The sequence below is a fragment of the Nyctereutes procyonoides genome, unplaced genomic scaffold (assembly GCF_905146905.1).
Source record: "Nyctereutes procyonoides isolate TBG_1078 unplaced genomic scaffold, NYPRO_anot_genome, whole genome shotgun sequence".
Taxonomy (NCBI): Eukaryota; Metazoa; Chordata; class Mammalia; order Carnivora; family Canidae; genus Nyctereutes; species Nyctereutes procyonoides.
In genome coordinates this window covers 9,152,654-9,180,108 of record NW_026575042.1, presented here as the reverse complement: position 1 = coordinate 9,180,108, position 27,455 = coordinate 9,152,654, and the positions used below count along the sequence as shown (strand labels likewise).

The 27,455-nt window shown below is 50.6% G+C and overlaps 1 protein-coding gene across 4 annotated transcripts in view; it reads right to left on the bottom strand.

Annotated features, from left to right (window-relative positions):
- Positions 1-209: 209 nt before the first annotated feature.
- TTC21A (tetratricopeptide repeat domain 21A) overlaps positions 210-27,455 on the bottom strand; it is a 32,451-nt gene continuing 5,205 nt past the window's right edge. The window contains exons 6-29 of one of the 4 annotated variants that reach the window (XM_055321525.1): positions 25,651-25,808; positions 22,682-22,766; positions 20,760-20,858; positions 19,579-19,771; positions 16,487-16,584; positions 16,119-16,319; positions 15,288-15,417; positions 13,472-13,629; positions 13,027-13,242; positions 8,500-8,738; positions 7,624-7,696; positions 7,367-7,477; positions 6,841-6,979; positions 6,553-6,656; positions 5,128-5,316; positions 4,093-4,203; positions 3,297-3,378; positions 2,266-2,416; positions 1,930-2,091; positions 1,594-1,786; positions 1,285-1,506; positions 724-844; positions 528-605; positions 210-402 (exon numbers count right to left, since the gene is read on the bottom strand). In XM_055321525.1, coding sequence (XP_055177500.1) covers positions 383-402; positions 528-605; positions 724-844; positions 1,285-1,506; positions 1,594-1,786; positions 1,930-2,091; positions 2,266-2,416; positions 3,297-3,378; positions 4,093-4,203; positions 5,128-5,316; positions 6,553-6,656; positions 6,841-6,979; positions 7,367-7,477; positions 7,624-7,696; positions 8,500-8,738; positions 13,027-13,242; positions 13,472-13,629; positions 15,288-15,417; positions 16,119-16,319; positions 16,487-16,584; positions 19,579-19,771; positions 20,760-20,858; positions 22,682-22,766; positions 25,651-25,808 — 3,333 coding nt within the window. In that variant the 3' untranslated portion in view covers positions 210-382. Of the gene's footprint in view, positions 403-527; positions 606-723; positions 845-1,272; positions 1,507-1,593; positions 1,787-1,929; positions 2,092-2,265; positions 2,417-3,296; positions 3,379-4,092; positions 4,204-5,127; positions 5,317-6,552; positions 6,657-6,840; positions 6,980-7,366; positions 7,478-7,623; positions 7,697-8,499; positions 8,739-13,026; positions 13,243-13,471; positions 13,630-15,287; positions 15,418-16,118; positions 16,320-16,486; positions 16,585-19,578; positions 19,772-20,759; positions 20,859-22,681; positions 22,767-25,650; positions 25,809-27,455 lie in introns of those variants that run through there. The other 3 variants (XM_055321524.1, XR_008663940.1, XM_055321526.1) reach the window with 3 other exon arrangements.

Below are 27,455 nucleotides of genomic sequence, written 5' to 3'. Positions count from 1 at the left end.
GGGCCACCTCTTAGTTCCCCTCTGCTCCCTTGCAGAGCTTGGAATAAAAATGCAGCCCAAAAGAAGGTGCTCTGAGCCCAGCATAGGCAAGGCCAATTGCTAACTTCTTTCTCAGAGCAAATTGCTTCTTGTGCCTTAAAAACAAAGCTTTGGGATGCCCCTTAGACGAGATGAGGCGTGATTCAAATAAACCACACACATTACAGAAATGGGTAAGAATATGTCATTTTTTGAATCTCTTCTCCACTGACCCACTTCCTGACCCTTCCATGAAACCTGCGTAGGTTGATGGCTTCCACCCGCCCTGACTCCCACTGACCACAGCTATGGCCTGAGAGACCCTCGGGCCTTTTCCAAAATTTCTTCTCTGATTTTGGGGTAGTTAGGATGCTCTCTGAGGACCTGGAATGGAGAAAGGAAGAGTGTGCAGCATCAGGCCAGGGGTGCCTGTCTCAGCACCAGGACCAGGCCACTGCACCAAGGTCCACCCCCCACCCCCCACCCCCCAGTGTCTCACAGTGCCTTACAATGGCTTACATTGTGGCAGACTTCAATGGCCTCCACAAATCTCTTGTCCTTCAAGTAGTTGAAAGCGAGCTTGAAGCCTGTCAAGGGGAGCACAGGGCACACAGACAGTGGTACCCTAATGGCCCAAGAGCCAGGGTGCTGGTCCTCCTGCCCAGCACCCTCCTCGCCCATGTGCACCTTGGCCGGTTGCCTTACCAATAGCTGGGTTGGCATGATGACTGTACTTCCAGGCCAGTTCGTAGTTGGTGGCTGCGTCTTTGTAGGACTGCTCCTTCTCCATGATGAAGCCCATGTACTCATAGGCCTTGCAGCAGGACTGCAGGGAAAGTCACACCCGGTCCCAGCACAGGGGAGAACCCGTGGGGGGCAAAGGAGGGTGATGAACCGCATTAACCCAAACCTCTCAGGGAATCCAGCAGCATCTCCCACCTTTGCGAGGGGTCAACCATGCACCCCTCCCGGCTACCCTGACCCCCTGCATGACCCCTTTCCAGGTCTGACCCCAGGCTCCTTGATTTCTTGAACCCTTCCTATCTCTCTCTCCCATCTCATATTCCCCTCTCACGTCTGCCGGACCCTGTGCGCCTCCTCTTGCCTTGCCCCCCCCCCCATTTCCACTGGGCCCTAGCTTGTCTGGGCCCCCTTCTGTCCCGCCTCTTCTCATTGGGTTCCAACCCGCATTTCCTCTGCCCTGACGCCTAGGCACCGCTCCTGGCATCCCCGCCTGCCCCATGGCCGCGGTGGGGGGCCCCCTGCCTTGTTGTATTGTACGCAGCTCCGCAGCAGCTCCGAAGCCAGGTCGAATTTGCCGCCCTGGCAGTAAATGTCAGCCAGCAGGAGCCAGCCCTTCTCCAGGTCCTCGGCCTTGGCCAGCGCCCACGGGGCCTTGGCCAGACGCTTCAGCTGCATGCGCGCCTTGGGGCCCTGATTCAGCAGCACGTAGGCCTGCGCCATGGCCAGCAGGGCGGAGATGCTGTCCTGCGCGGGAAGCGGGCGTGGGCGCGCTGCCCCGGCCCCCGGGCCTCGGGCCTCGGGCCTCGCCCCCCGCCCGCCCGCCGCGCCCACCTCGGCCTGCACCATCTGGACCAAGGTGTGCAGCGCCGCCTCCACGTTGGCCTTCTCCCGGGTGGCCAGCAGGCACAGGCTCTGCAGCAGCCGCAGCTGGGTCTGGCCCGCGGCCGAGTGCGGGTAGGACTCCCGCAGCAGCTTCTCGGCCGTGCGCACGCCGTGCTGCTCCGAGTCCCTCCTGGCGGTGGAGCTGCGGGCGTCCGGGCGGGGCGTCGGAAGGGACGGAAGGGACGGCAGCCGCCGACGCCCGCCGGCCCTCACGTGGCCTGCCCCCCCCTTCCCTGGGTGCTGCCCCTGCCCCGCCCTCCCACCCCGACACCCGCCGGGTCCTACTTGCTGTCAGCCACCAGGTTCTCAAAAACCTCTCCGCCCACGACCTCGTTGTCCGGGTTCAGACAGATCTGCACCATGTAGTAGGTGGCGCTCTGGCCCCAAGTGCTGTCCTTGCGCGCTTTGTTTAGGAACTTCAGTGCCTCGTTGGGTTGCCCTATGTGCCTGTAGTGGAGCAGAGACATACCAAGCACCAGGGAGGGAAACTGAGGCCCTGGGAGAGCAGGGACACGCCGCGGGGCTGCTCCCCTGCCTCCCTGATCTGCGAGCTGAATTTCTGTGGAAACTCGGCGTTTCTGTTAAGAAGGACCACACCCCCCACCCGCCCCCCCAGCTCACCAGCAGTAGATGCCTCTGCAGTAGTTGAAGCCTGGCTCTAAAGGAACGCGGCTGGACATCCTCTTGGCCAATTCAAAGAAGGCAGGGGCATCTTCAAGTCTGCCACTTCTCCATAGTAGATCAATTAGTTTATTCAATACCAAAAAATTGTCTAAAATAAGAGAGCAGAAATCTCCAGGCTGTGAATAGCCTATAGCTACGTCCAGTTGGGTGCCGTGGGCTGGCAGGGAGAAGCCAGGGGACCAGCAGACACAGAGCTTTGGGACTGAACGGGGACATCCCAGCAGCTTCAATGTCTCCACTGGTCTCCAGAGTTGAGAGGATAACAATAATCATACTGAAAAGCAGTAATAATAGCAGCTAACACTCACAGAGTAACCTGGCATGAAGTGCTTTGACCTAGATATTAACTACATAACGAGGTGCTTGTTTTTCCCATTTCACAGATGAGGAAACTAAGACATAAAGAAGTTATCTCCCAAAGGTTACACAGCTGGTAAGTAGAAGGGCAAGAGTTAGGCGGAGGAGTCTGGTTCCAGGACCTGCACTCCTGACACATGCAGTCAGTGGGCCTCTGCAGAGCTGGCTGGGGGCCTGCAGGGGCTCTACTGAGCCTTGGCTCTACTGAGCCCCTGCCCCCAGCAAGAGGGGTAGTTTGATACTGCAGTGAGGGGGAATATAGCTCCCTATCAGGGAGAATTTCCAGCCACCTCCGGGTGATGTGACCTCAGAAGCAGGCCACGCCCAGTCCAGGGGCTGTGATGTGGGGACAGACAGGCTCTCCTGGGTTCAGTGCCAAGCGCTGCCTGGCCTGAGACCAGGAACTGGCCCCTCAGACTTGGGAAGGGCCAGCATGTTCCATCGGGGCTTTATCAGTTTCCTGCCTCTCCAGGAACAATCAGAGAGGAAGGGGCTTCCTCTGCCCAGTCAGGAAGGAGGGGAGGGGGCCCATCCTTGGGGAGAGCAGCCCTTGCAGGGCGGGGTACTGAAGCAGGCCATCTCAGTGGGCAGTCTTCATGCAGGCAGTTTACCTGGTGCTTTCTCCAGGACTTGCTGGTAGAGATTGACGGCAGCTTCGTATTTCTGTTTTCTAAACATCAGTTCAGCCATCATCTATCAGAAAACACACAGTGCTCCAGAGTTCCGGACAGCAGTTCACATGGGCATGGTGGGGAGGGGGGGTGAGGATGCAGATAAGTAGGGAAAAGTAGGAAAGGACTTCCAGGGTAGCCTCTCTGGGCACTGGGAGAAACAGCCACAGGAGGAGCCCAGAGGGTAGAACCTGCCTGGGGTTGGGGCAGGGCTGGGGTGAGGACAGAAGCGAGAAGATAAGCCCAGGGGTAGACCCCAGTGGGACCCTTTGACAGCCATCAGAGGCAGCCTCTCCACCCATGTTTGAGAACTGCCAGCCACAGGCAGTGGAGGCAGAATGAGGGCCCCCCCCCCTTCTGTGGAGTGGCCCTGGCAGTTGTCTGGGTGTTATGGAGGAGGGAAGCCAGACAGGAGAGGGTTTTTGCCACACACTTCTTTAAACCCAGGAACCTGTCCCACCCTTGCCTTCACCAAGTGTGGGTGTGGTTTCCTCTGGAGTGAATCAACCTCATAGCCTCCCCTTGGGTTGGCTCAGGAGGCTGGGATGTTGCCCCCTGCTGCCAGCCCACCCCTCCCATGTGGAGGGCAGCAGGCCCAGTGCTCAGTCCCCTCCACCCGGCAGCCCCTGCCCTGGGGGTGGGTCAGCCAGGCATCTGAGTTAGGGGGTGGGAAAACAGCGCCTGTGTGATCCTGGGGACCTGGGGAAGGCAGGGAGAAGGTTCTGTGGCCCCATACCACTGAGGCAGACTCGTGGTTCTTCTCGGTCTGCAGGATGATGGCACAGTGCTGCTCACACAAGTCCAGGTGCCCCTGGAGCATGTAGAGCTTCGCTAGCTCCAGCACCACCTGAGACAAGACCAGATATAATCAACCAGTGAACACGGTGGGAAAACTCAGATTGCTGTCTCACTCTTTCATAATCTATTTCTTTCTATTAGTTCTGCCTTCAGAATATGTCTCTAGCCAGCCCCTTTCCCCCACCAATATTCCAATCATACCATGTGTTTTACTAACTAACCTCTGAAGCTTAGGGTCTGGGTCACTCGCACTTACCCTTCGGTTTGGCTCTGACCTAACCTCCTCTGGGCCAACTTCTGAGCCCCAGACTCTGGGGCAGGTACCTATATTCTGAGTTCCCACAGTGGGCAGGCCCACATGTGGGCATGGAGCATGGAGAACTGGAACCACAAATGTGCTCATTTGTCCCCCTGCCTGAGGCAGTCAACGGGCAAGGGCAGCTCTTGGCCCACTGTCTCTGAGGCCTAGCACTGTGCCTGGCACATATGAGACATCTGTTAAGTGAGTGCATGTTGAATGAATGAATTGAATGAATGAATGGCTCTGCCACTAAGCTCTTCTTCCGCTCTCCTAGTGTAGGCTCCAGCCACCATCGCCTCATCTGGGCCATGCCACCCTTACGACTCTAAATCTCCTTGGGGAGACTGTCCCCTGGCAGTCACAGCTCTGTGGCCCCACCTCACAGGGGCCCTGAAAATGCCAAACTGACATGACTTTCAGCAGCATCTTCCCCACTCCACCTCCCACAAGTCACTTTTGCAAGTGAAGCTTTCCAGCCTTGTCCAAGGGCTGTGATGGCTGAGGGCCCGGGGGTCAGCTGGAGCAGGCTCCCCACACCGGGGGTCCTGGGGCCGTACATCTGCAGCTGCTCAGGGAGGTACAGGGAAGGACCTGGCCTCTGCCCTTGTCAGGGGACTCTGTAAGGCATCATGGCTCGAGAGAAGGTACAGGCTCTGGCTCGGAGGAGCCCACCTTATTGTCAATGGGCGAGTAGACGAGGGCATCCTTGTAGGACTGCACTGCCATGGCAAACTGCTTCTCTGCCAGATAGTGCTCCCCAAATTGGACACAGATGGAGGCTGCCAGTTGCTTCTGGGAGGGGATCATCTCTGGCTGCTCCAGTGGAACACGCTTCAGTATCCGAGACTGGAGGTCCATGGCCTTGGGAAACCAATAAATTCGGGATCAGAAACTCAGAGTCCAATGTGCTAGGCCTCAGGCCAATTGACAAAAAAATCTCTACTTTTTGGACCCGTGGCCGGGTCAGCAGATTATCAGAAAGGGCATCTCAAGTGCCCTTGAACCAATCTGGGTCACTCCAGACAGGCCAGGCCACTGCTATGTACCCAAGAGGCAAGCTGGCTCTGCCTCTGGGGCAGGAGTAGAAACAAAGGCACCCAAACAAAAAACCTATTGTACTGTACTTGTTTCCCTTTTTCCATCATGCCCTGATACTTACCATGTCTAATTTGCTCTGGCGGTCCTAAAGGTAGAACATGCACACAGTAGGTGCTCAGAGCAGGCTGGATTTTAAGAGATGCATTTGTTCTGAATACTGCCCCGCTGGGAGTTTGAGGCAGCCTCCGCACATATTTTCCACAGCATAAAATGATCAAGTGAGTAACCAGGGAGCACGGGAACAAGAGGAATTGATGATGCCACGGTTAAGTTTTGGGCTTTCTGAGTGGGAATCCAGTGGAAACCAAAGGAATAAATCGTCTCGAGCAGTCAGACAGTGGGCTTTCCTGCTATTACTGAGGAATGTCCCCCCGCCCCCCCAACAAGTGGCAGGCCACACCCTTGCTAGAAAGAACAAGGAAGGTATGGGTAAGAATGGCCAGGAAGTGCCCCATCGAGGCAGCTTAATGGGGAAAGAGTTTCGGCCAGAGCAGGTCAGACCTGGTTCAAATCTCAGCTCCGACACTTACTAAGAGTATGACTTTGGGCACATTTTTTAACCTCCTGGAGCCTTATCTGTGAAATAGAAATGTCACAGTGCTTCCCTCAAATGGCTATGGCGAGAATTAATAAGAAAGCAAAAAGCCTAATACAGCACTACCATAGAGCATCCAATGCTCGGGAGCTACTGGCTTTATCCAGTATTGTCACCACAGCATCCTTGTGGACAACGGCACCTTCTTATGCCCTGCCTTCTCCAGCCCAGCCCAGCCCAGCCCAGCCCAGCCCAGCCCAGGCGGCCTTAGGGCACTTTGGTGGATCATCAAAGAAGAGTGCAGTGCAGGAATAAATGGAAGGCAGAGGTCTGAGGTAACCCAGGTCCTCTTTTGAGTGCCAGCCCTGGAGCCTTCCAGACCTGCAGTCCTCGCCCTCCCTTTTATAGCTCCCGTCAGGAAATGGCAGATAAAGAGCTGGAGTCTGTTGTCTCTTGTCAATTACCTTGTTCAAAGTTTCCATCACATCTTCTTTTTTATGACTCTTATAAACCTTTGCCAGCAAGAGCAAGTACTTGACATCGTTCATCATGGATGGGATGTCTTTGACTGCAAAATGGAAACTCAAATAAATCAGTGTTCTGGAGCCCCTGGGAAGCTGGGGATGGGCGAGGGAGGGAGGGGCCTGGGCTCAGGATCCCTGCATCATTCTATCATTCTGCAGGAGAAGAGAGTGCACGTGTGGGGACAGGGGCCAGTATGCTGGGGAAGTGACTTTAGGACGTGACCTCACCAGAGTCATGTTCCAGTGCCTGTTTCAAAACTTTTTCTGCCTTGTTGAACTTCTTTAACTTCAGGAGCAATTCAGCCAGACTACAGCACAGAAAGTCCTGCCCACTGATCTTCTGGGCAGCCTCATAATAATTAATTGCCTTTAGGTGAACAAGAAATGTGGCATTGGGTCTAGTTCTACCTTGGAAGGGCCTCATGCTGTGTTCCCCGCAGCGGCCACCACACCTGCGTGTCCCTCCAGGACACAGAAGCCTGATATGAAAAGGCCCTCCCAGCTGGCAGGGAGCTCAAGCTGAGCAGGGTGTGTGTGTGTGTGTGTGTGTGTGTGTGTGTGTGGCAAGGGTAGGGCTGATGGGGTGGGGGGGTGGATGTGAGTGGCTTCAGAAGTCTCTCCTTGGTACCTCATTCAGCAGGGAGCTAGGGTGGAAATGCAGCTCCCATCCAGACCCTCCCACGCACACACCCTCCTCTCTCTTCCCTGCTAGGCTGCCCACCCCCCCACCTACCCCATCCCAACCTCGCCTGACCTTGGTGTACTGGTGGGTCTTCACATAGGCTTGCCCAATCCTGCTGACCAGGGAAGCATCATGTGGGTTCTTTCTATAGGCCTCGTCATAAACTTCCAGGGCCTTCTCAGGCTGGTGGGGAAAGTGTCCAGAGGTTTCTCTCTCTCTCTCTCTCTCTCTCTCTCTCTCTCTCTCTCTCTCCCCCCCCCCCCGCCCCGCTCCCACTGGAGACATGAGATTGAGGGGCTGCTTGGCAAGGCCATGAGGCTTTCACTCACCTCCTGAATGTTCATGAAAGCATCACCCAGTAGCAGGCTGGTGTGGGGACCAGGCAGATGTTCACAGAGCTCCCTGCAAAAGTAACCTAAAACTTAGCTCAGACCTATGCATCCTTCATGTTTCTGAACCCATCTCCTTGTCTTCTTTCCCACTAATTCATTCATCCATTCATTCCTTTATCACTCAGTTATTGGAAGCCCACTGTGCATGAGGCACTGGGCTAGCTACCTTAGTCTAGGCACTCATCTGTTTTCTGGAGCATGCCAGAGCTTCCGCCCTTCCCTCTGGCCTCCACTTCTAACACTGTAGACTTCTCTGCATACGCAGACATCCTGCTTTTTCTAAAACTCCAATATGACCACGTCACTCCACTCTATTGGTTTCCCACTGCTCTTGGCTTCGCCTCCTTCACCCTGGCCTACCAGCACTGCATCCCACTGGGATTGCCTAGACAGAGTGTTTGAGGGAGGGGCTGGGAAGATATTTTTGAGGCCCCGATGTCAAATCGTAAAGACAGGGCTTCTAATCCCAGCTCTTCAGCATCCTGCTCCTCACATTGGCCACATCAAGCCACTAGACATTTCTTCAAGGAGAGGCAGAGTCAGGGGTCAGGGCAGGAGTGCAAATGAGAGGCCACACAGGACAGGCAAGCAGGACAGATTCAGTTCTCTGTCTTCAGAACTCAGCAATGAGCTGGCCTGATTAACTTATCACATTCAAGTTCTGAGCCACGGGTAATTCCATACCTGCATCTGACACAGTTGGAGGATGTGGCCTGGAGGTCCAGGTGGAAAAAACACAACCTCCAGGGAGGAAATACTCCCTTAAACACTGCTGGAAATGGAGCTGTCAGGGGGTCACCGCCTGGGGCTTACCGGTAGCAGCTGATGTAGAGCCGGGGGTCTTTGCGGGTCTGCAGGTAGATATTGGCCATCTTCTCCTTGGCTTCCGTGTACCAGGGCTGCTTGGGTGTGATGTTCCTCAGCATGCTCAGTGCCATGTCCACGTTCCCCTTGCTCAAGGCCAAGTCCACGTTGGCAATGGTGATGCGGATTTCCTCTGGTGTGCCACTGAACTCATTGATGGCATCCTGCATGACTTTGGTGGCCTCGTGCTAGGACACAGGAACCCAACAGACCTGTTAGCTGTCACAACAGGTGGCCTGACGACCCTTGGAACCTCTTGGAGGAGACTTAAAGTGATCCCTTTTCCCACTCCTGCCCCCAGAGAGAAATGAAACACACACACAGCCAGAAGTAGTCCTGCTCCATGGAAGCCAAGGATAGGATGGCTCACATTCACCTGCGGAGAGGCTCCAATGGCAGAAAGGAGAGAGCCCTTCAATGCCCACAACCACTGTTCCTGGGAGGGGGGCAGAGGAGGGACAGGTACCCAGAGAGCTGGGGGTACAGAAACCCTCAACAGCAAGAACTGGCCTATTCCTTAGCATCTCAATGTCTGTTGGTGATTCCTTCCTGTTGGAGACCTATGGACACATCTCCTTGTACTTTCCTGCTTTTGATCAAAGATATGCTTATTTATCTATTTAAAGATTTTATTTATTTGAGAGAGCGAGTGCACATGCATGTGCGTGCATGTGCTTGTCCAGGAACAAGGGGCGGGGCAGAGGGAGGAGGAAGCTGGCACCAAGCTGAGGCTTGAGATCATGACCTGAGCTGAAGGCAGGCATTTAACCGACTGAGCCACCCAGGTACCCTGAAGGTTAATATTATAGTATCTGGCACATAAAAGTCTATTTGGATTATTTTTTTCATTATATTTGTACCCTAGATTATTTTAACAAAGTTATTCTCTTTCCCCATTTTGGTGTTTTTTTGACTTGGATCCAGCCTTACCAAATGTTTCTTCCTCAACCTCTGCTTTGTTTGCTTGGTATGTTTGTACCATCTTTTTAGTTTCATTCTGGGTCCTTTGGTGTTTGAAACCTAGACAGTAGGGGTTCCTTTTGTTGTTGGTTTAAGTCACTCTTACTCTTTTATGTAATAGGTACATTATTTCATTTACAATTTTATTAATACAGATTCATTCTCGGGTTTTCTGCCAACTTGTTTTTCCATTTTTTTCTTGTTGTTTTCATTTGTATATGCTGCTGTGTTTGGCTTTATTTCTGCCCTTGTGTATGGTCCTGCTTTCTTAACTCTTGATTAATGTGGTGGAAATCGTCTAAGTTCTAGCAAGAATCATCTTTCTATCAAGAAACATTTTTGGTAAAATTTTTTTTTCACTCTATAAAGATGGAAAAAATTGGCTGCTTATAGTAACCCCACCTTCCCTTCACAGCCTCCTCCCTGAATTTTTTATGGGATACTATTTTTATTTTGACTTTAATAATAATTTTTATTTGAAGAACTTAGCAATTATGCTGGCTTTGAGTTGAAACGACTATAATTATTTCAATATAATTATATTTCTATTTATTTAGGTTAGTTCTATGTGTCCTTTTAGAGCTTAAATTTTTTTCCCACTTATAAAAACTTTATTTTGTGTTTTGGTTGTCTGGACAAACCTACGACAAGTAGGTTTTCAAAAAAGTTTAGGGGTGCCTGGGCAGCCAGTTGCTTAAGCATCTGCCTTCAACTCAGGTCATGATCCTGGGGTCCTGGGATAGAGCCCCACATTGGGCCCCCTCCTCAGCAGAGAGTCTGCTTCTCCCTCTCCCTCTGCCTCTCCCCCCTGCTTGTGCTCTCTCTCTCTCAAATAAATAAAACCTTAAAAAAAAAGCTTAATTAACATCATAATTCTGGAGTTATTCAATTTTTTAGAGTATCCTTTATTTATTTATTTTTTAAGATTTTATTTATTCATGAGAGACACAGAGAGAGAGGCAGAGACTTAGAGGGAGAAGCAGGCTCCATGCAGGGAGACGCTTAACCACTGAGCCACCCAGGTGTCCCTAGGGTATCCTTTATTGCTTTCATATATGAAAGATACCCTGGGAGACATCCCTCCCCCATCGACATCGTATAAATACTGTTGTTGTCTTCCTGAATTTAGTATTGTTGAGTAAAAGTCTGAGGCCAATGTTATTTTCTTTCTCACAGCAGCTAATATGCTGCTTACTCAGATGCTTGTTGGAACTTTCAATGACATTATGAATCCTTGATTCCCATAACTTTATTAGGATATTACTATTAGGAATTTCTCAGTCTTAATATTTTACTGCTATTTCTCCAGCACAGAGTGCCTTTGCATGTCACTGATTTGTTCTTCCCCAAGGGAATAGAATAGTTCTCTTGGTGTGTCTCTGACATGTCCTCTGTTCCATTTCTTCTCTCCTGCAGGAACACTGATTTTGCTCTTGCTGGCTATCTGCTGTCTCTCCCTTTCTTATCTGCCATCCTCTCAAATCACTTCAATGACTTTCTCAACCTTTTCCTCCATCAGAGAGCCTCAGTGAGGGTTCAGCCACTTTATATTTTTAATTATGGGACTAAGGGAATCACTGCTTTCTGTGCTTAATTTCTTTAATTCCGCTAGCTGAACTGCTTTGTGGATCTCTGGTGCTCTGCTTTGAGCTGGTTTTACAAGATTCTGTGTTCTTTTTATTTTGAGTGCAGAAAACTTGTTTTTTTTATATATATATATATATTTTTAAGATTTTATTTATTTATTCATAGAGACGCAGGCAGAGAAGCAGGCAGAGGGAGAAGCAGGCTCCATGCAGGGAGCCCGACGTGGGACTGGATCCCGGGTCTCCAGGATCACACCCCGGGCTGCAGGCAGCACTAAACCGCTGCGTCACCGGGGCTGCCCAGAAAAGTTGTTTTGTTTTGATTACTTCTTCTATTTTGTATAGTACTCTTTCTCCCAAAGTTGTCTTTGGATTTTGTTTCTTCTCTCCTTCTTCCCTTCTGCCTTTCTTTCCTTCCTACCTTCCTTCATTCCTTCCTGTCCTTCCTTCCCTCCTCCCTTGCCTCCCTCCTTCCCACCACCTTGTTGGACTCCTTCTGATCACCACTCATTCTCAAGTGAGATTTTCATTTCCTTTACTCAGGAACTAGGCTGGGGAGGGAGAGGGCGTATGGAGCACAGCTGTACTAGAAGCATGTTTCCCCTGGGCTTTCTGTGGGTCTTCCCTTTTGGGGTAGACTTTGTGAGAAGCTGGGGTTGGGATGGAACCCCTGGCTCACAGGTAAGGCCACAGTTTGCAGATCTGTTATCCTAGCAAAGCAAGGGGCAGAACTGATTTTCCAGTTATTTCCCTCCTTACTTTCCTCTGGCAAGGTCACCTAGAAAGGAGTCCAGACAGAGAGAAGCAAGGAGGCATTTTAGCAGAGTTCTTGTTCATTGGCTCTGCCCTTCCAAAAGTGGAATACCCTTTCCTGGCTTGACCACATCTCCAGTTCAGAAATTTCAAGCAAATGCAGGAATCAGGCCCCCACTCACAGCACCCAGCTTCCTCCCCTCCCCCCCATGGTAAGTTCTGAAAGGACAGGGACCTTGCTGGTTGCTCTCCTCTACACCCCCCTACCCCTGCCGCTACATGGTGCCTGGCATGTAGCTGGCCCTCAATCACCAGCTGAATAAATGGCCAACTGAATCAACTATTCTGGGATGTGGCTCTTCCCTAATTTTGTTATAGATGGAGATTCCTTCTCCACTTTTAGTTCTTGTGTTCCTCTTGGCAGATTTAAAGGAGGAAAGTACAACAAGAAGGCTTCCACATTCCCATCTTTGCCCAGAAGGCAATTTTTAACTTTAAGGAAAAAGGGCCTCATGGGCTGTTCCTTCTCCATGGCAGGATCAGCACAGGCAGCCAGATGCCCCAGGACTGCTGGATCACAGAGATAGTCCTGGAGCTATGCTGACAAACCCCTTTCTGGTGAGCAGGTGAGTGAGTGAGGACAGTGAGGATCGAGGGAGCATGTGGGGCCAGCTCTGCCCCCACCTCTGCCTTACCCCTGCCTCTGTGCTCTCCACTGTTCTTTTACAGCAGCTTCTGTCTTTGCCTTGACAGACCTTCCAAGGCCCCAGGGCTGCCTCATACAGTTGAGCAAACTGTATACCACAAAACTCCAAGGGACACAATTTATAAAGATTGTGGTGTGATGATAGCGTCCATTGGAGCTGTGCAGTGCCCACTCTGCACAACCACCTGTGGCTGCCCTGATGGGTCTCTGGGCTCTGCCTTTATGAAATCCTCCTGGGGACAGTGAGGTAGGCAGGGGACAGATCACGCAGGACTCAGTAGGGTTTGGACTTTATCTTGAAGGCAGTAGGAGCCACTGAAGCTTTAGGCAGGGGGAAGATGTGCTCCCAGATGAATAACAGCTCAAATAATAGCACAAACAAACATCACCCAGAATTCAAAGAGCCTGGTGTGATTACCCTGGACCTCCAAATGCCCCAATCCCAAGGAAAGAGAGCATGGAATTTCTTACCAGCTCCCCATTCATCCGGAGGGCATCCGCCAGTTCCAGTAAGATGGATACCCGCTCGCTGGGCCGTACAGAGGGCCCACGGAACTTCTTGCCTTCTTCCATCTTCCGAGTTGGTAGTTTTATGATCATTTTCAGTGTCTTTATGGCTTCTGGATGGTCTCCAGACTTGTTGAGGGCCCTGGCCTTGATGAAGTGGTACATGGGGTGGTCTCGCACCTAGAGGAGCATAGTGCAGCACGGGACTCCAGTGCACTCTGCTGCTACTCACTGCACCCAGACTGGAGGATGCTACAGAAGCCCACTGAGCCTACATTTGCCTTTGGCCAGCAGAAGGGTCTGAGGGATGGAGGGAGTTCCTGGGGCTACTCTCCCAGGGGCAGGTAGGGGCTGCAGCTAGCTGAGCTTCAAGGTACTGAGTGGGCGACTGGGCACAGAGGACCCCCACCTGGAAGTTGTGGCTGACGCCCAGCTCTAAGCAGTGGGAACACATGGCAAAATTGCCCTGTGCCAGGTAGATGTGGGACATGAGGAGGTGGGCATCCACGGAGGTGGGGTCCAGCTCCAGGCAACGCTGCAGGGTACTCTGGGCATTCTCTAACTCTCCTAGAAATGATAAACAGGCCTCTACATCCAGGGATCCCTGGGAACTCCCAGGACCCAGTATATAAAGGCAAAATGAAGTTTATATGTCCAGTTACCCGGAAATACCCAAGTCAGCCATTTTACCTGGGTCTGTTCTGTTTCACTCAGAGGTCTCTTCTTAAAATTAGAACTCCAGTTTTTGCCTTGATGCAGACAAAAGCCAGGAAACTCAAACCATGGTGTAACCCTTCCTTTCTCTCTGTAACCCTCAGGGAGATGGCTAAGTCACATCACTGCTCTATTTGGAAGCTCGGGGGAACACTTAAGTCTTGATTCCCACACCTCATAGCAGAACAAAACCTAACAATAATAGCAACTATAATAGCCCTGACTTATGAAGCACCTGCTCTAGGCCCAGTACATGCAAAGCACTTTTAGGAAGGCTGGTTTAATATTTGCCCAGCCCTACAAGGTTGGCAGTATTATCTGTGTCTTTTAATTGTAGGACTAGAACCCAGTGATGTTAAGGCACTCAGCTTACAAGGGACAAAGTTAGCATTTAAATCCAGGGCCATTGGCTCCTGAGGCTGAGCTCTGAACGCCTTGGCAATATGGGGATAAGGGGTCTTCCTGCAGCCAGGCTGGTGGCAGCCCAAGGCTGGGGAACACTGAGCTGGTAGGAGAGTCCTTCTTCCTCTGCATTCAGGCCTTTTGACAGCTCCTGCTCAGAGTCCGTAAGCTGGCGAGCGGGGAGCACCTGTTTCTGGATCCCAAACTCCCTGCTCCTCCTTGTGTGCTGCAGAAATGTGAAGATGTCACTATGGCAACCTAAGCAGCTGGAGACCTGGCTTTGGCCCTAGACTTGCTTGCTGGCAGGTGCTAGCACCCCTGGGGGAGTGCTCCTGCCCTTGCCTTGTGCCCAGGAGCTCTGGAAACTGTGGGTAAGGATGAAGATGGGGGAGCTTTCTGTACAGTGTGACCCACGCAAGGCAGTGCCAGAGGCCAGATGCATTCCACGGCATTTGGGATTCTTCGGAAGCCCCCAGCACACCAGAAATTGGCCTGTCTTCCAGATGGATGGGAGTACAAGACCATAGGGGGAAAGCACTCAGAGAGGACTATAAGGCTCCTATGGAGATTTCTCCCACTTTCTTTCTCTAGGACCTGAGCCTTGAGATGGAAGAAGCTAGAAGGATATTGCTCAGGCTATCCTGAGGCTCTGAAAGCTGAAAGCTACAGGGTCTATCCTCCCCATGAGGCCCTCTGGGCCACCTTTTAAAAACTGCAACACTGCCATCCCATCCCTTCCCCCTGCTTTAGTTTTCTCCATGGCATTATTGTGTCTTAGCAAGCAACCCAATGTGCTTATTTGATATGTTAAGTATTTCCCCTTACTAGAATGCAAACCTCATGAGGGAATCTCTGCTTGTTTTGAGGACTAGTTGATCCCAGTGTCTGCATGACCCCTGTGTATAATGGAAGTTCAGAGACTGTGACCTGGCTCAGAGCATGGAAGCCAACATCAGCAGGCCAGGTGGGAGAGACCCCTGCTAGGGAGGGAAGTCAGACCAGTTTCAGGGGAGTGGAGACCAGAGATGGGTGTGTATGTACGCCTGTGAGACATCCCAGCGGCCTGTGGATGCTAGCCCGGGGCAGTGTATTCAGATGAACAGGCTCACCTGAGAGGTACTTGACCTGAGCCATCACATACAGGGGGTCGATCAGGGCTGGCGCTGCTTTGACTACAGGATTCAGGATCACAGTGACTTGTTTGAGAAGCTGAGACACGATCTGGCCTGGCGACCGGGGCTGTAGGAACATGGGGCCTGGCTGTATGGTTTGTCCCATTGCAGACAGACTCCTAAAGCTCTTAGAAAACACTGTTTCCGTGAAGGAATTTTACTTTATTCCACATGTTTATTATCATCCACTCTGAGCCATCAAGTGCTAGAGTGTAGGCTCCAGAGAATGGGTCCTTGGCTTTGCTCACCCTTGTACCCCCCAGTACCTAACATGGTGTCAGGCGCATGGCCGTGAACTTAATATTTGTAGAGTGACTCATTCCTCTGCACATCTCAGGTGTGTGAGATATGACCCTTGCCCATAGGGGGTTCTTGACTGGCTGTGAAAACAGGCAAACAAGTAAAGCAGACAAACAAGGAAAGAGTAATATACTCCCTAGAAGACATCTGGAAAAAAAGGAGCCTGATTATTCTCCAGGATAAAGGCAAGGGCATGGGCCAGTGTCCTGCTCCTCGAAGTGTGGTCTGTGGGACCAGCAGCACCAGCATCATCTGGGAACTTGTTTCAGATGTTCCCCTTCCCCACCTCCCCAACAAAAGAATCAGAATCTGCATTGGAAAGATTTGACTCTCTAGTGATTTGCATGCTGTACCTGCAAGTTTGAGGAATAAAGGGTTCCCCAACCACAGGGGAGCAGAGCAGCCTGGTGGCCAGCCAGGTGGGGTCCCTGCCTCTGTCCAGACCATGGGGCTAGGATGTGCTCTCACCTGCTTGGGGCAGAAGAACAAGTACTCCTTGGCGATGCATACCAGGAAGAGGGGGTCCAGTTTTTCAAAGTACTCACAGCCCAGGGGGAGGCCCTGCATGCTGGAGAAGTGCAGCTCTGCAGCCTCCTTCAGGAGGGCAGTGGCCTCCTGCCCCTCCTTGTGCTTCCTGGATGCCAAGAGGGCCTGGAGGAAAACCAGCACCTGTGGGAGGCAGGTCCAGGTCTTGGCACCAACACCGCCAGCTGGGTGGTGGGTGTGGGGGGCGAAGCAGGAGTCTAAGCCATGCTGGTTACTGGATTTTGGAAACTGGGTGGGAGGAGAGAAGGGACATGATCCTGGAGCAAGCCATTTGCCTCAAGAGCTCTGACCTCAGACTTCCCAAGGGACTGCTGCACCTCCTTCAGGAACTCCAGCTGCTGCTGAGCCTCCTCCAGGTGACCGTCCAGGATCTGGCACCAGATGATCCCTGGGAATGGGAGAAAACAAGCATGGACAGCTGGCTCTGACACAGAGCCAGCAGGTCAACAAGCCAAGGAGCACAGATGAGACGATGGAAGGAAGGGTGATACATGCTTATGGTTAGGAATTCAAAACAGGAGGCAAGATGGACAACCATACCTAGCTCCTGCTCGGTTTTACATGTGTCTCTCTCCAGAGGTAGCCACTATTAACAACTTGCGGTCCCTTCCTAATCATTCATTCGTTGGCGATGTGTACACATCTAAGGTATACAGATCAGTTTATACACATCCACCTGGTTCTCTTTAATGACAACAGAATATGCCACTGTGGATGGGACATTGTATTTGATGACTGCCCCACTGAAGGGCACCTCATCTCACATTTGGTTTGCTCTTGATGTTTAAATGTTGCAGTGCCAGGGTAAACATATTTCCGTGTTCTAATTCCTGAAGTTGAGTTGATAGGTCAAAGGGCGTGTATATCTAAAATGGTGATAGATAAGGCCACTTGTCCTCCAGAAATGTTTCAATTAATATTACTGACAAGAACTTGAAAGTGGCCTTTCCCCACAACCTCGCAGACATGCTTTACTCTTTGCCAGACTAAAAAATGAATGGTAACTCATTTTAATTCACTCTTTTTTATTGCTAGGGAAAAGGAACATTTTTTTCCCCCATATATTGAATGGCCTTTTTCTTTTCTGCTATGAATCTCCTGCACACAGCTTTAGCCTGTTTTTCTTTTATGGTTGTTTTCTTTTTTATCTATTAGGATTATTAACCCTTTGTAGCAAAATTTTTCCATTAGTTTGCCATTTTATCTTTTTAGTATTTTTTTAAAGATTTTATTTATTCGTGAGAGACACACACACACACACACAGAGAGAGAGAGAGAGAGAGGCAGAGACACAGGCAGAAGAAGTAGGCTCCCTCTGGGGAGCCTGATGCAGCACTCCGTCCCAGGACCCCAGGATCATGCCCTGAGCTGAAGGCAGATGCTCAACCACTGAGCCACCCAGGCACCCTACCTCTTCAGCATTTTTCAGTGTCTTTTGCCATCCATTAGTTTTAAATTTTTATGTAGTCCAATAGGTAAGACATTTTCCTTTCCGATTTCTCAGTTTCCCTCAGGGAGCCCAAGTCTGATTGAATTTTTTGTTTAAGTATTTAATTCATCTGGAACTTATTTTTTTTTAAAGATTTAATTTATTTATTCATGAGAGACACAGAGAGAGGCAGAGACAGGCAGAGGGAGAAGCAGGCTCCATGCAAGGAGCCCAATGCGGGACTCTGGGATCACGCCCTGGGCTAAAGGCAGATGCTCAACCGCTGAGCCACTCAGGTGCCCCTGGAATTTATTTTTTAACTACTCTTTACCCACCTCCTCCCAACATGGAGTTTGAACTCACAACCTCAAGATCCAGAGTCATGTGCTCTATCAACTGAGCTAGCCAGGCGTCCTTGGAGTTTATTGAGTACGGTGTGAGATGGGAACTTCCCTTTACTTTTTTCATACCGGATAGTCAGATGTCCAACCACGAATTATTGAAACCTACCACAATATTGGTTTGAAATGTCACCTTCGAAAGACCTGTTTCCGTGCCAGTGATGGGCTTCTTTATTCCATGTTGGCTTCAAGCTGACATTACTACTGTTGTTTCATAATGTGTTTTGAATTTGGGAAGACAAATCCATCTATTCTTATTATTCATCCTTTAAAGATATTTCCTGGTCATTTCAGTGTATTTATTCCTGATTGTCTTCTAATTACCATCTTGGTTTTCACTTATATCCATCGCACTATTTGGCTCGTCTGTGGAATATTTTACTTTGCAATCACATTTTTAATTTTCAGTAGCTTTTTTGTTCCCTAGAACCTTTTTCACAGTAGCCTGTTCTTTACTTATTGACTGACCTCAGGGCCCTTGCAAACACTGGAGGGGTTTTAGTTGGGGAGGGGAAGGGTTTCTGTATCCAGCTTTACCTTTTCTCCTCAGAGGGCCATGGCTTTGCTGCTCTACCTGGCCCCTCTTTCAAACTATTTGCAGATTTACTAATGGACTAGACTAACGAATATTAGCAGCTAGGACAGATTTCCCAAATTGTTAAGGTCACTGATTTTCCCAGGCAGGTCAGATAAGAGGGGCACTCCAGGGACGCCAGGGTGGCTCAGGAGTTGAGCATCTGCCTTCTGCCCAGGGCATGATCCTGGAGTCCTGGGATCGAGTCCCATATCAGGCTCCCCACAGAGAGCCTGCTTCTCCCTCTGCCTAAGTCTCTGCTTCTCTCTGTGTCTCTCATGAATAAATAAATAAAATCTTAAAAAAAAAAAAAAAAAGGAAGGAACTCCAGGACACACCTGAGAGAGCTGGCCTGGGCTGGTGTGTGGGAAGGGCATTCTGGCCAATGGCCTTCCCTTCTGGCTGACGGGCTAGGGGTCTCCCCTGACCGTGGAAGTGGGGAAGGACTGAGCCAGGTGGGGGAATGTCTTACGGGATGTGGCTTGCCTGGGGAGCAGCAAGTCTTTTTGTCCTTCCTGTCCCTAGTGGCAGTGGGAAGCATCAGGGGCTTGGTTCTGCTCCCTCCGGCCCCACCCCTCCTTAAAGGCCTCCTTGATTCCATTCTCTGGTTGTCAATAATCCAACCATTATTTCGCTGACTGCCCCATGGCATGTTTTGCTCCCAGCCTCCATTGACACTGAGCTTGGTTTTTTGTTTTTTTTTGTTTTTGTTTTTTTTTCTCTTTTCAACCTTTGTTTTTCTTGGAGCTTTCTGGGAGAAAATGGGTCTACTCATTTCTTTAGCTGTTGCTTCTCTGCCTATGTTGGCGTATAGGTTTCCATTTATATGTTGTGGAAAGGCGCCCCATCATACAGTGTATGCCCACACTCACACAGCCTCTAGGGAGAATGCTTCCCTCTCTTCTGGATCCATGGAGGCTACCCTGCTACCTGCCTTCCTGCGCCTCCCACTCCCCACCCTGCCCAACCTGCGTGGACCTGTCAAGGCAGCCACACTGTTCGCGTCCAATTTCATGGCCTCCGAGTACCACAAAGATGCCTCCTTCACTTGGTCCTGCAGGATGAAGAGGTAGCCCAGCTCTGTGGCCACATGGGCAAAGGAGGATGTGGCCATGAATGTGCGCTCGATGAAGCTGCACACTAGCTGTAGAACCGCCTGGTTCCTCCCACACTGCAAGGAACGGGCACATGGAAATAGGGAAACCAGTCAGTCCAACCTGTCTCAACAAGGCCACATCAGAAACGGGGGACACTTTGGTAGGCCTGTTGGGTGGGGCTCAGGAGAGTCTAAGGGATGCTTGTGACCCATAGTCGGGTCTCTGCAGTTGCCCGGCTGCCAAAGAACCTCATACTAGCCCCATCTGTGGAACCTGCCTCCAGACACAGGGCCCTCCCAAGGACCCATTTCCTGTTTGGCCACAATAATTGGTCCAAATCACCAAGAAGTTTTTCAAAAACTGAAGTTGGTGGAGAGAAGCTGTTTGTCTCCTGCTGATGGGAAGTGGGCCCAAAGGCTGTGAGCAGCCACATCCCCTGCCAGATGTGCAGAACAAGCAGAGAGCATCAGACACGGGTATGTGTTTCTGAGGGAGAGATTGCATCCCAATGGCATTTGACTCCACGGTTCTGGTTCCTAAGGCCCCAGAGCTACCCTAGTTTTTTGCAGCAATTCCTTCTAGTAAATCTTGCTTTGGGGCTGAACGGTCTGGCAGAGACAGATTATTTGGCAAGTTGGTCTGTTTGCTCCTGCCTGATGTCAGAGAGGTCCAGGCAGGCCCACCCTTCCAGGTCACTTCCACAGGGAGATTATAGCAGTTGGGTGCCCCTGCACCCTGAGCCAGAGCTGGGCATTGCTCTGCTGTGTGATAGCCATATGCTGCCCTCTACCCCCAGTTAGGGGCCTCCTACTCTAAAAGCACTTCTAGACTCAATTACTCTGATCTTTTACAGCATCTCCAAGCAGCATTTGGGTCTCTAAGCAGCACAGAGCCTACGTGATAGTTATTGGCCAGAGGCAGACAGGGGCTGCTGGGTATGGGCCACCAGCCTGAGAGGCCAAGTCTGGGCTAGGGAGGGGAGGACAGGGTACCCGGGAAGCTTCCAAAAGGGGGGCATAGGGCTTAAGAAGCATATAAGAAATCTGGGAAGAACCTTCTTACCAGCCTGCTAACCACAAGAATTTTTTTAAGATGGAGGCTTGGATTTTGGGGCTCTCTTGTCTCCAGTGCTTTAATCAGATTTCTAACATGATTGGCAGCCTGCAGGGACAAAACAGACAATGTCAAAAGCAATATACAAAAATGGGAATTGGGCAGAGGTTTGCAACCCTGCTGCACATTATCATCCCCTGGGAGATCTTAAAATATCTACACTCAGAAGCCAGCCCCAGAGATTCGGATCCAACTGGGATGGGGAGATCCCAGGCACCAGCCTTATTTTAAGCCCCACAGGTGGAGCTTTCAGGAACACTGTTCACCCAAGAGCTGGCACTGCCTCTCTGTCTATGGATTTGTGAAGAGAAGCTGCCCTTTCCGACCCCTACCCCCACCCCCACCCCCAGCCAGAAGTCAGCTGTCATGGTGCCCACACATGCCCCCCCCCCCCTCCCCCCCGGGCTGGCAGCACACCTGCTGGGCTGGCTCAGGAGCAGATGGTCATAGCGGGGCCCTGGACCTGAGCCTCTGCTCCATGTTGACATGAGTCACCACATTGGTGCCTCTCTGTCACTCCAAAGAATCCTCCCTATGGCCCTGTAAGTCAGTACAACTATCTGAATTTTCCAGTAGACAAAGGGTCAGAAAGGTTAGGTGATTTGCCTGGGGACATTCAGTAACTGACTCCAAAGCCTGCGTTCTTTCCCATGGACTCCTCTGCCCCATTACCCACTAAGAGCGAGGAGTTCTTAGTTCCTGGCTGCAAAGAAGTGCCAGAAGGGAAACCCTGGATGGGGCAGGCCTACTCTGCTCAGTAGATGCAAGCAAATCAGCACTGAGCATCCAGGGCTGGGGAGAAGCATAAATCCTAGGGGTTAGGGTGGGGGGTGAAGGAGAGGTATCAATGCTAACTCTGCCCTGGGGCTAAACTTCAGGCCAGGCCCTAGGAAGGCCCACCCAGGGTGCTGAGGACAGGCCCATTGTTCAGTTCCTACCCAGAGATGGCCTGGGCCCCTTGCTGAGGGTTCCTCTCAAATATGGACTGTCCCCCCCATCTCACCCCTGCCCCCACAAAACCCATAGTCTCAGAGCTGGGCAGAAGGAACCAAAAGCTTCCTCTTTGCATCGTGAAACCCTTACAGACTCCTGATCTGCCACTCTTCACAGAGGCAGTGCATTTTTTCAAAAGGCAATGTTGTGGCTGAAAACACAAACTATTCTGGAAAATAAAGACCTGTCTGGGCATTGAAGTCTTCATAAAGAATTCCAGATGTTTCTGTGTTTGAGGACAGGTTTGGGTTTCTTTGGAAAAACTACAGGGCTTAGGAGCAAGTCTGAGGCTAGGCTCTACCTGGCCAATACCTGAGCAATTCCAGCCACTCCTTAAAAAATGGCATTTCCCAGGACCTGGGTGGCTCAGTGGTTGAGCGTCTGCCTTTGGCTTGGGTTATGTTTCTGGGGTCCTGGGATTGAGTCCCGCATCGGGCTCCCTGCAGGGAGCCTGTTTTCCCTCTGTCTGTGTCTCTGCCTCTCTCTCTCTGTGTCTCTCATGAATAAATATTTTTTTAAAAAGTGGCATTTCCAAGGCACCGTTCCAAGCTCTCCCACTAGTCATCCCATTTAGTCCCTCTAACAACTTCACAAAGTGGTTGGAATTATCTCCAATTTATGGATGCTGATACCAGGGCTTTTCCAGGTGAACCTGCCCAGGCTCACATGAGGTAACTCATGGCAAAACCAGACTTAACCTCACTGCCTGCCCAAAGCAGACCTCCCGACCTTTTTACAGGGAGTATGAGGTGAAGGAGATGGGGGGGACTGAGATCCAGGGAGGACCCTCCAAGGCCCTGGGGATGGTGGAGCTCAGAGCGTTTCCTCCTAGGCTGCACTTGTTTCAAGGCCCAACTCCTGAGTCTTTAAGAACTTACTGTAGTCATATTTCCTTCTCTTGCAAGCTCATGCATTGCTAGGATTTGGCAGGCATCGATATTACCTTCGTCTTTTTCTAGGATTCTGAAAAAGGAAGAGGAGCCACATGAATTGTGAGTATGCATAGACCAGGCTAGCATGGCACTGCAGCCACTTCTGATTGTCTCCTAATATCCTGTCTCCCTTTCTCCTTTTAATAATGGAACTCCTGGGCAGCCCCGGTGGCACAGCGGTTTAGTGCCGCCTGCAGCCCGGGGTGTGATCCTGGAGACCCTGGATCGAGTTCCATGTCAGGCTTCCTGCATGGAGCCTGCTTCTCCCTCTGCCTGTGTCTCTGCCTCTCTCTATTTCTCTCTCTCTCTCTGAATGAATGAATGAATGAATGAATGAATGAATGAATGAATAAATAAATAAATAAATAAATAAATAAATAAATAAATAAATAAATCTTTAAAAAAAAATAATGGAACTCCTGATCTGGCTGGGCACACAGCTACCCAGCATAAAGACCACATCTGCCAGCCTTCCCCTGCAGCTCAAGTGTGGCCCTGTGGTTAAGTTCTGGCCAACAGGATGTGAGTGCAAGTGCCCCAGTGACATCCAGCTGTTTCCTTACAGCACATCTCTTCTTTCTTCTCTTACTCCTTTCTGCTGGCTGAAACATGGACCATGTAATCAAAGTCCTAGGAATATAGAACAGTAAGACAGAAGGGTCCTGGGATCCTAACAGAGTTAAGCTGCTATGCCAGTCCTGGACAACCTCACAGACTCTTATCTGATAGAGGAATAACCTTTCATGTTATTTAAGTCCATGCATCTGGGGCAATCTGTGACAAAAGCCTATTCATATGCCAACTAACATAGACTTGATCATGGCCCCATGGTCCCAGGGTGGTGGAGAGGTCCTTGATGGGTCATCTGCAGCTATAAGATGGAAAGGGAACCTTGCCTCCCAACATGTGTCATTGTGAAGACACAGTTTCCGGTCATACATACTTTGGGGTTTTCAATATTCTGTTTCTTTATGGGAAACTTCCTATTTTTCAGCCTGGTTAGGGATGGCCCTGCACTTCATAGAGGGTTACTCTAATTAAGACACAAAATCCCAATATGATTGGTTAGGCAGTCAACATTCAAACAGTTCTAATCCTTTATGCTGATTCTGTAGGTACAGGGAAACAAATACATTTGGAAATTAAAAAAAATTTTTTTTTGAAATAACCTATGGACTAAAGAAGAATCAGAATGGATATTAGAAAATTCTTAGAACCAAATGATACTGAAAATATCACATCCAAATGTGTAGATACTGCTAAAATAGTACCTTCAGGGACACGCACAAATCTAAACACATATATTCTAAAAGAAAATTGAGAATAGATGAGCCAGGCATCCCACTCAAGAGTTAGAAAACAAGAGCAGGATAGCCCCACAGGAAGGAGTTGGCAGGAAATCACAAAGAGCAGACATTAACACAGTAGCAAACAGATAGGACAGAGACCATCAACAAAACTCAAAGTGGGGTTTTTTAAAAAGACTAGTCAATGAAACAAATTACTTTGATGTTGACGAAGGAAATTTAAAGGGAGAAATAAATAATATTAGGGATGGAACAAGAAACACACCGAGAGGGGCACAGATTTAAAAAACAATAGGGGCGAGGTGCCTGGCTGGTTCAGTTGGTAGGGCCTCTGACTCCTGATCTCAAGGTTAGGAGTTTTAAGTTTTTAAAAATAAAAAACAATGGAGGAAGTTCTGTGAATGCCACTAGCTGCAAAAACCTCCATTAAGGGCAGGCATCGGGTGTGGGACTCAGCCCGTTGGCACTAAACACTGTTCCCTGCAGGCAGGGCAGCAGGGCTTTGGGCGAGGGAGGCCACGCACACCGCGGTTGTGGCCGTCAGCCAGGTACTCCCAGGATCCCGCTGGCCGAAGGCCAAGCCTCCAAAGCAAGCTCTTCACCCAGTTCCTGCCAAGGACACTGACCAGGTGTCAACTCTGAGACAGAGAAGCGAGGCCTGCACAGGCACCGCATGTGGGGGGCCCCAGTGCACTGAGCAGATCCCAATTACGTTCATTTGCTCCTGGGTGCCTCTCTCTGGGACTCAAATTCCAGTGATGATCATCAGAGGAATTGCCATCCCTCCGCAGGAAAGAGGTCTGCTTGTGTTTTGTTTTGTTTTTGAACTGTGCTGTATACTACCACAACTTAGTCATGATTCGTAGTGAAGACTCGCGGTCACTCAGAAAAAAAGTAGTCTGTTAACTCTTTTTAGGGAGAAAGTAGCACACATTTTAGAATTACTTAATAAAACTAGTGAAAGCATTAGTTTAAGGAGATAAGCTTCAGTTATCTAGAAAATTCCATCCTCAAAAAACCTTCCATCTGACATCCCTCCCCCTAAGTGGTCTTTATTTCTAGAGACAGTGACAATGCTCCAAGGTCGCCCGCACTTGGTGTCTGGCTTCCACAGCCCCAGGAGCTCCCCGGCTCTTGCTGTCTGGCTAGAAGTCTTCTCAGTCACCGATGACCTTTTTCCCTGAAGTTTTTATTATGGTGTATCATACCCATAATTTAAAACAATTAAATAATGAAGTAGTTCCTTTATGCCCCTCTAACCCCGCTCTTTAGAGGCAACTGCTTGTCAGCCTGTAATCCTGGTTGCTTTGGGTTCCTTGGGTCGCTCCTCTGTCTCTTTCTCCTAAATAACATGCTTACAGCTCTAGATATGCCCATTTCTTTGTCTATCAGGGGCCATGTCCTCCTGGCCTCCTCCCCATATGATCGCATCACTCTCTGTACCTCCTCTGTTGCCAATATTTACTTTTATGTCTCGTTGCATCAAACACACGGTGTCTCCCCTGTCCCCAGCTTGTAAGATGGGAACATGTTAGCACCCTCGGCTCGCAAAGAAAGGGAAGAAGCAGCGGTGTGGTGTAGTGGTGCCGGTGGACACCTGCCTCTCACCTGTGTCCCATTTCTACTGTCTGCTCCCAGTCCTGCCGTGCCAAGAACAGCTGCATCTTCAGGATCAGGGCAGGCAGGAAGCTCCCTGAGGTGACGGTGATCTGGTTCACCACCTCCAGGGCCCCTGAGTAGTTCTGCTGCATCATTAAGTATGTTGCCTGTTGAAAGCCCAACAGAAGAGCCTCCATCAGTGCCCACAGAGGGAGGTCCAGGGGTGTCAGGGTCTCGACCAGAACAGGAGCAGAGCCTGACATATGTGTGCTGCAGGAATCCCTCGAAGCCCCTGGGGAAGGAGTCACCATCACTCAGAGTGACAAATCAAAGTCCACACCAGTCCTGGCTTCTTGGACAGGTGAGGCCAGGACTCCAGGGAGATTGGGGCACCCTGGCAGGTGTGGGATACAGCAAGACCACGTGCGGGCCACCCCTAGAGGGAGACCTCAGGCTGCTGGGCACCTTCCACTTCTACTTTTCCTTTTCCATTCACTGTCTTGAACCTTATCAATGAAAATTGCTCCCTGGGGCCCTGGGTCAGTTAGGGCTTGCAGGGAACACTCTGGATTGGGGGCTGAAGTGGCACTTTTTCTCCATCGAGGATCATGGGGCTGGAGTTCTGGCCTCTGCAGGCCAGTGCCAACCACCAGGTCTGAGTGCGTGAGTGAGTGATTGAGTGAGTCATGGCCCAGGTGCTTGAGGGGCAAAGAGCAATGCTCCTAAAGGACTTGAAACATGACTCTGAAAACCAGAGCGTATGTTAGTTAGACCTTTGGCAACCTGCCCTCAAGAGACTTAATAAAAACAAGAGGAAGAGGCACCTGGGTGGCTCAGTGGTTGAGCATCTGGCTTTGGCTCAGGTCGTGATCCCAGGGTCCTGGGATCAAGTCCCACATCGGGATCCCTGTAGGGAGCCTGCTTCTCCCTCTACCTATGTCTCTGCCTCTCTCTCTGTGTCTCTCATGAATAAATAAATAAAATCTTTAAAACAAAACAAGACGAGGATTGTCCCAGGTAAAGGTTTATGCATATGCGTGTTCACAGCAGCATTCTTTCTAAGTGTAAACTGGGAACAATCTCAGTGTCCAAACAGTAGAGGACTGGCTTGGCAAATGATATTAGGCCCAAACAACAGGGGATGGGCTTGATGGCACGGTTCAAAATGACAGTTACTTATGACAAAATCTTACATGAAGAAAAGGAAGTCAAATGATAAGATGCCCTATCATGACAACTCTATGCTCCTATTTTTTTTTAAATTATTTATTTATTTATTTATGATAGTCATACAGAGAGAGAGAGAGGCAGAGACACAGGCAGAGGGAGAAGCGGCTCCATGCACCGGGAGCCTGACGTGGGACTCGATCCCGGGTCTCCAGGATTGCGCCCTGGGCCAAAGGCAGGCGCCAAACCGCTGCGCCACCCAGGGATCCCTCTATGCTCCTATTAAATGACCACAATATCTCCCACCCAGTGGAGGGCACTCAGTGGGATCACCTTCAGGACGAGGAGCAGCAGTAGCTCTCCGGGGAGCCTAGCCCTGGGGCTGCCCATGGCTAAAGGAAGCTGCCTCGTGCCTGGTCACGTCCAGTCCCAGGGGCAGCCCTCATCCAGCCTGTGGTCAGGGAGGGGGTCGGTGAGGGGCCACCCAAACTCTAGAACTCTGAGTTGGCTGAGACCTTTGCTACGCCTGCATCACAGCGCAACTTCTCCCCCCACAGGTCCTGCTTCTGTCCCTCTCCCCACAGATGCTGGTCCCAAGGGTGCCCCCTGGTAAACCTGCAGAAAGCCAAGTGAACGCACACTCTGAA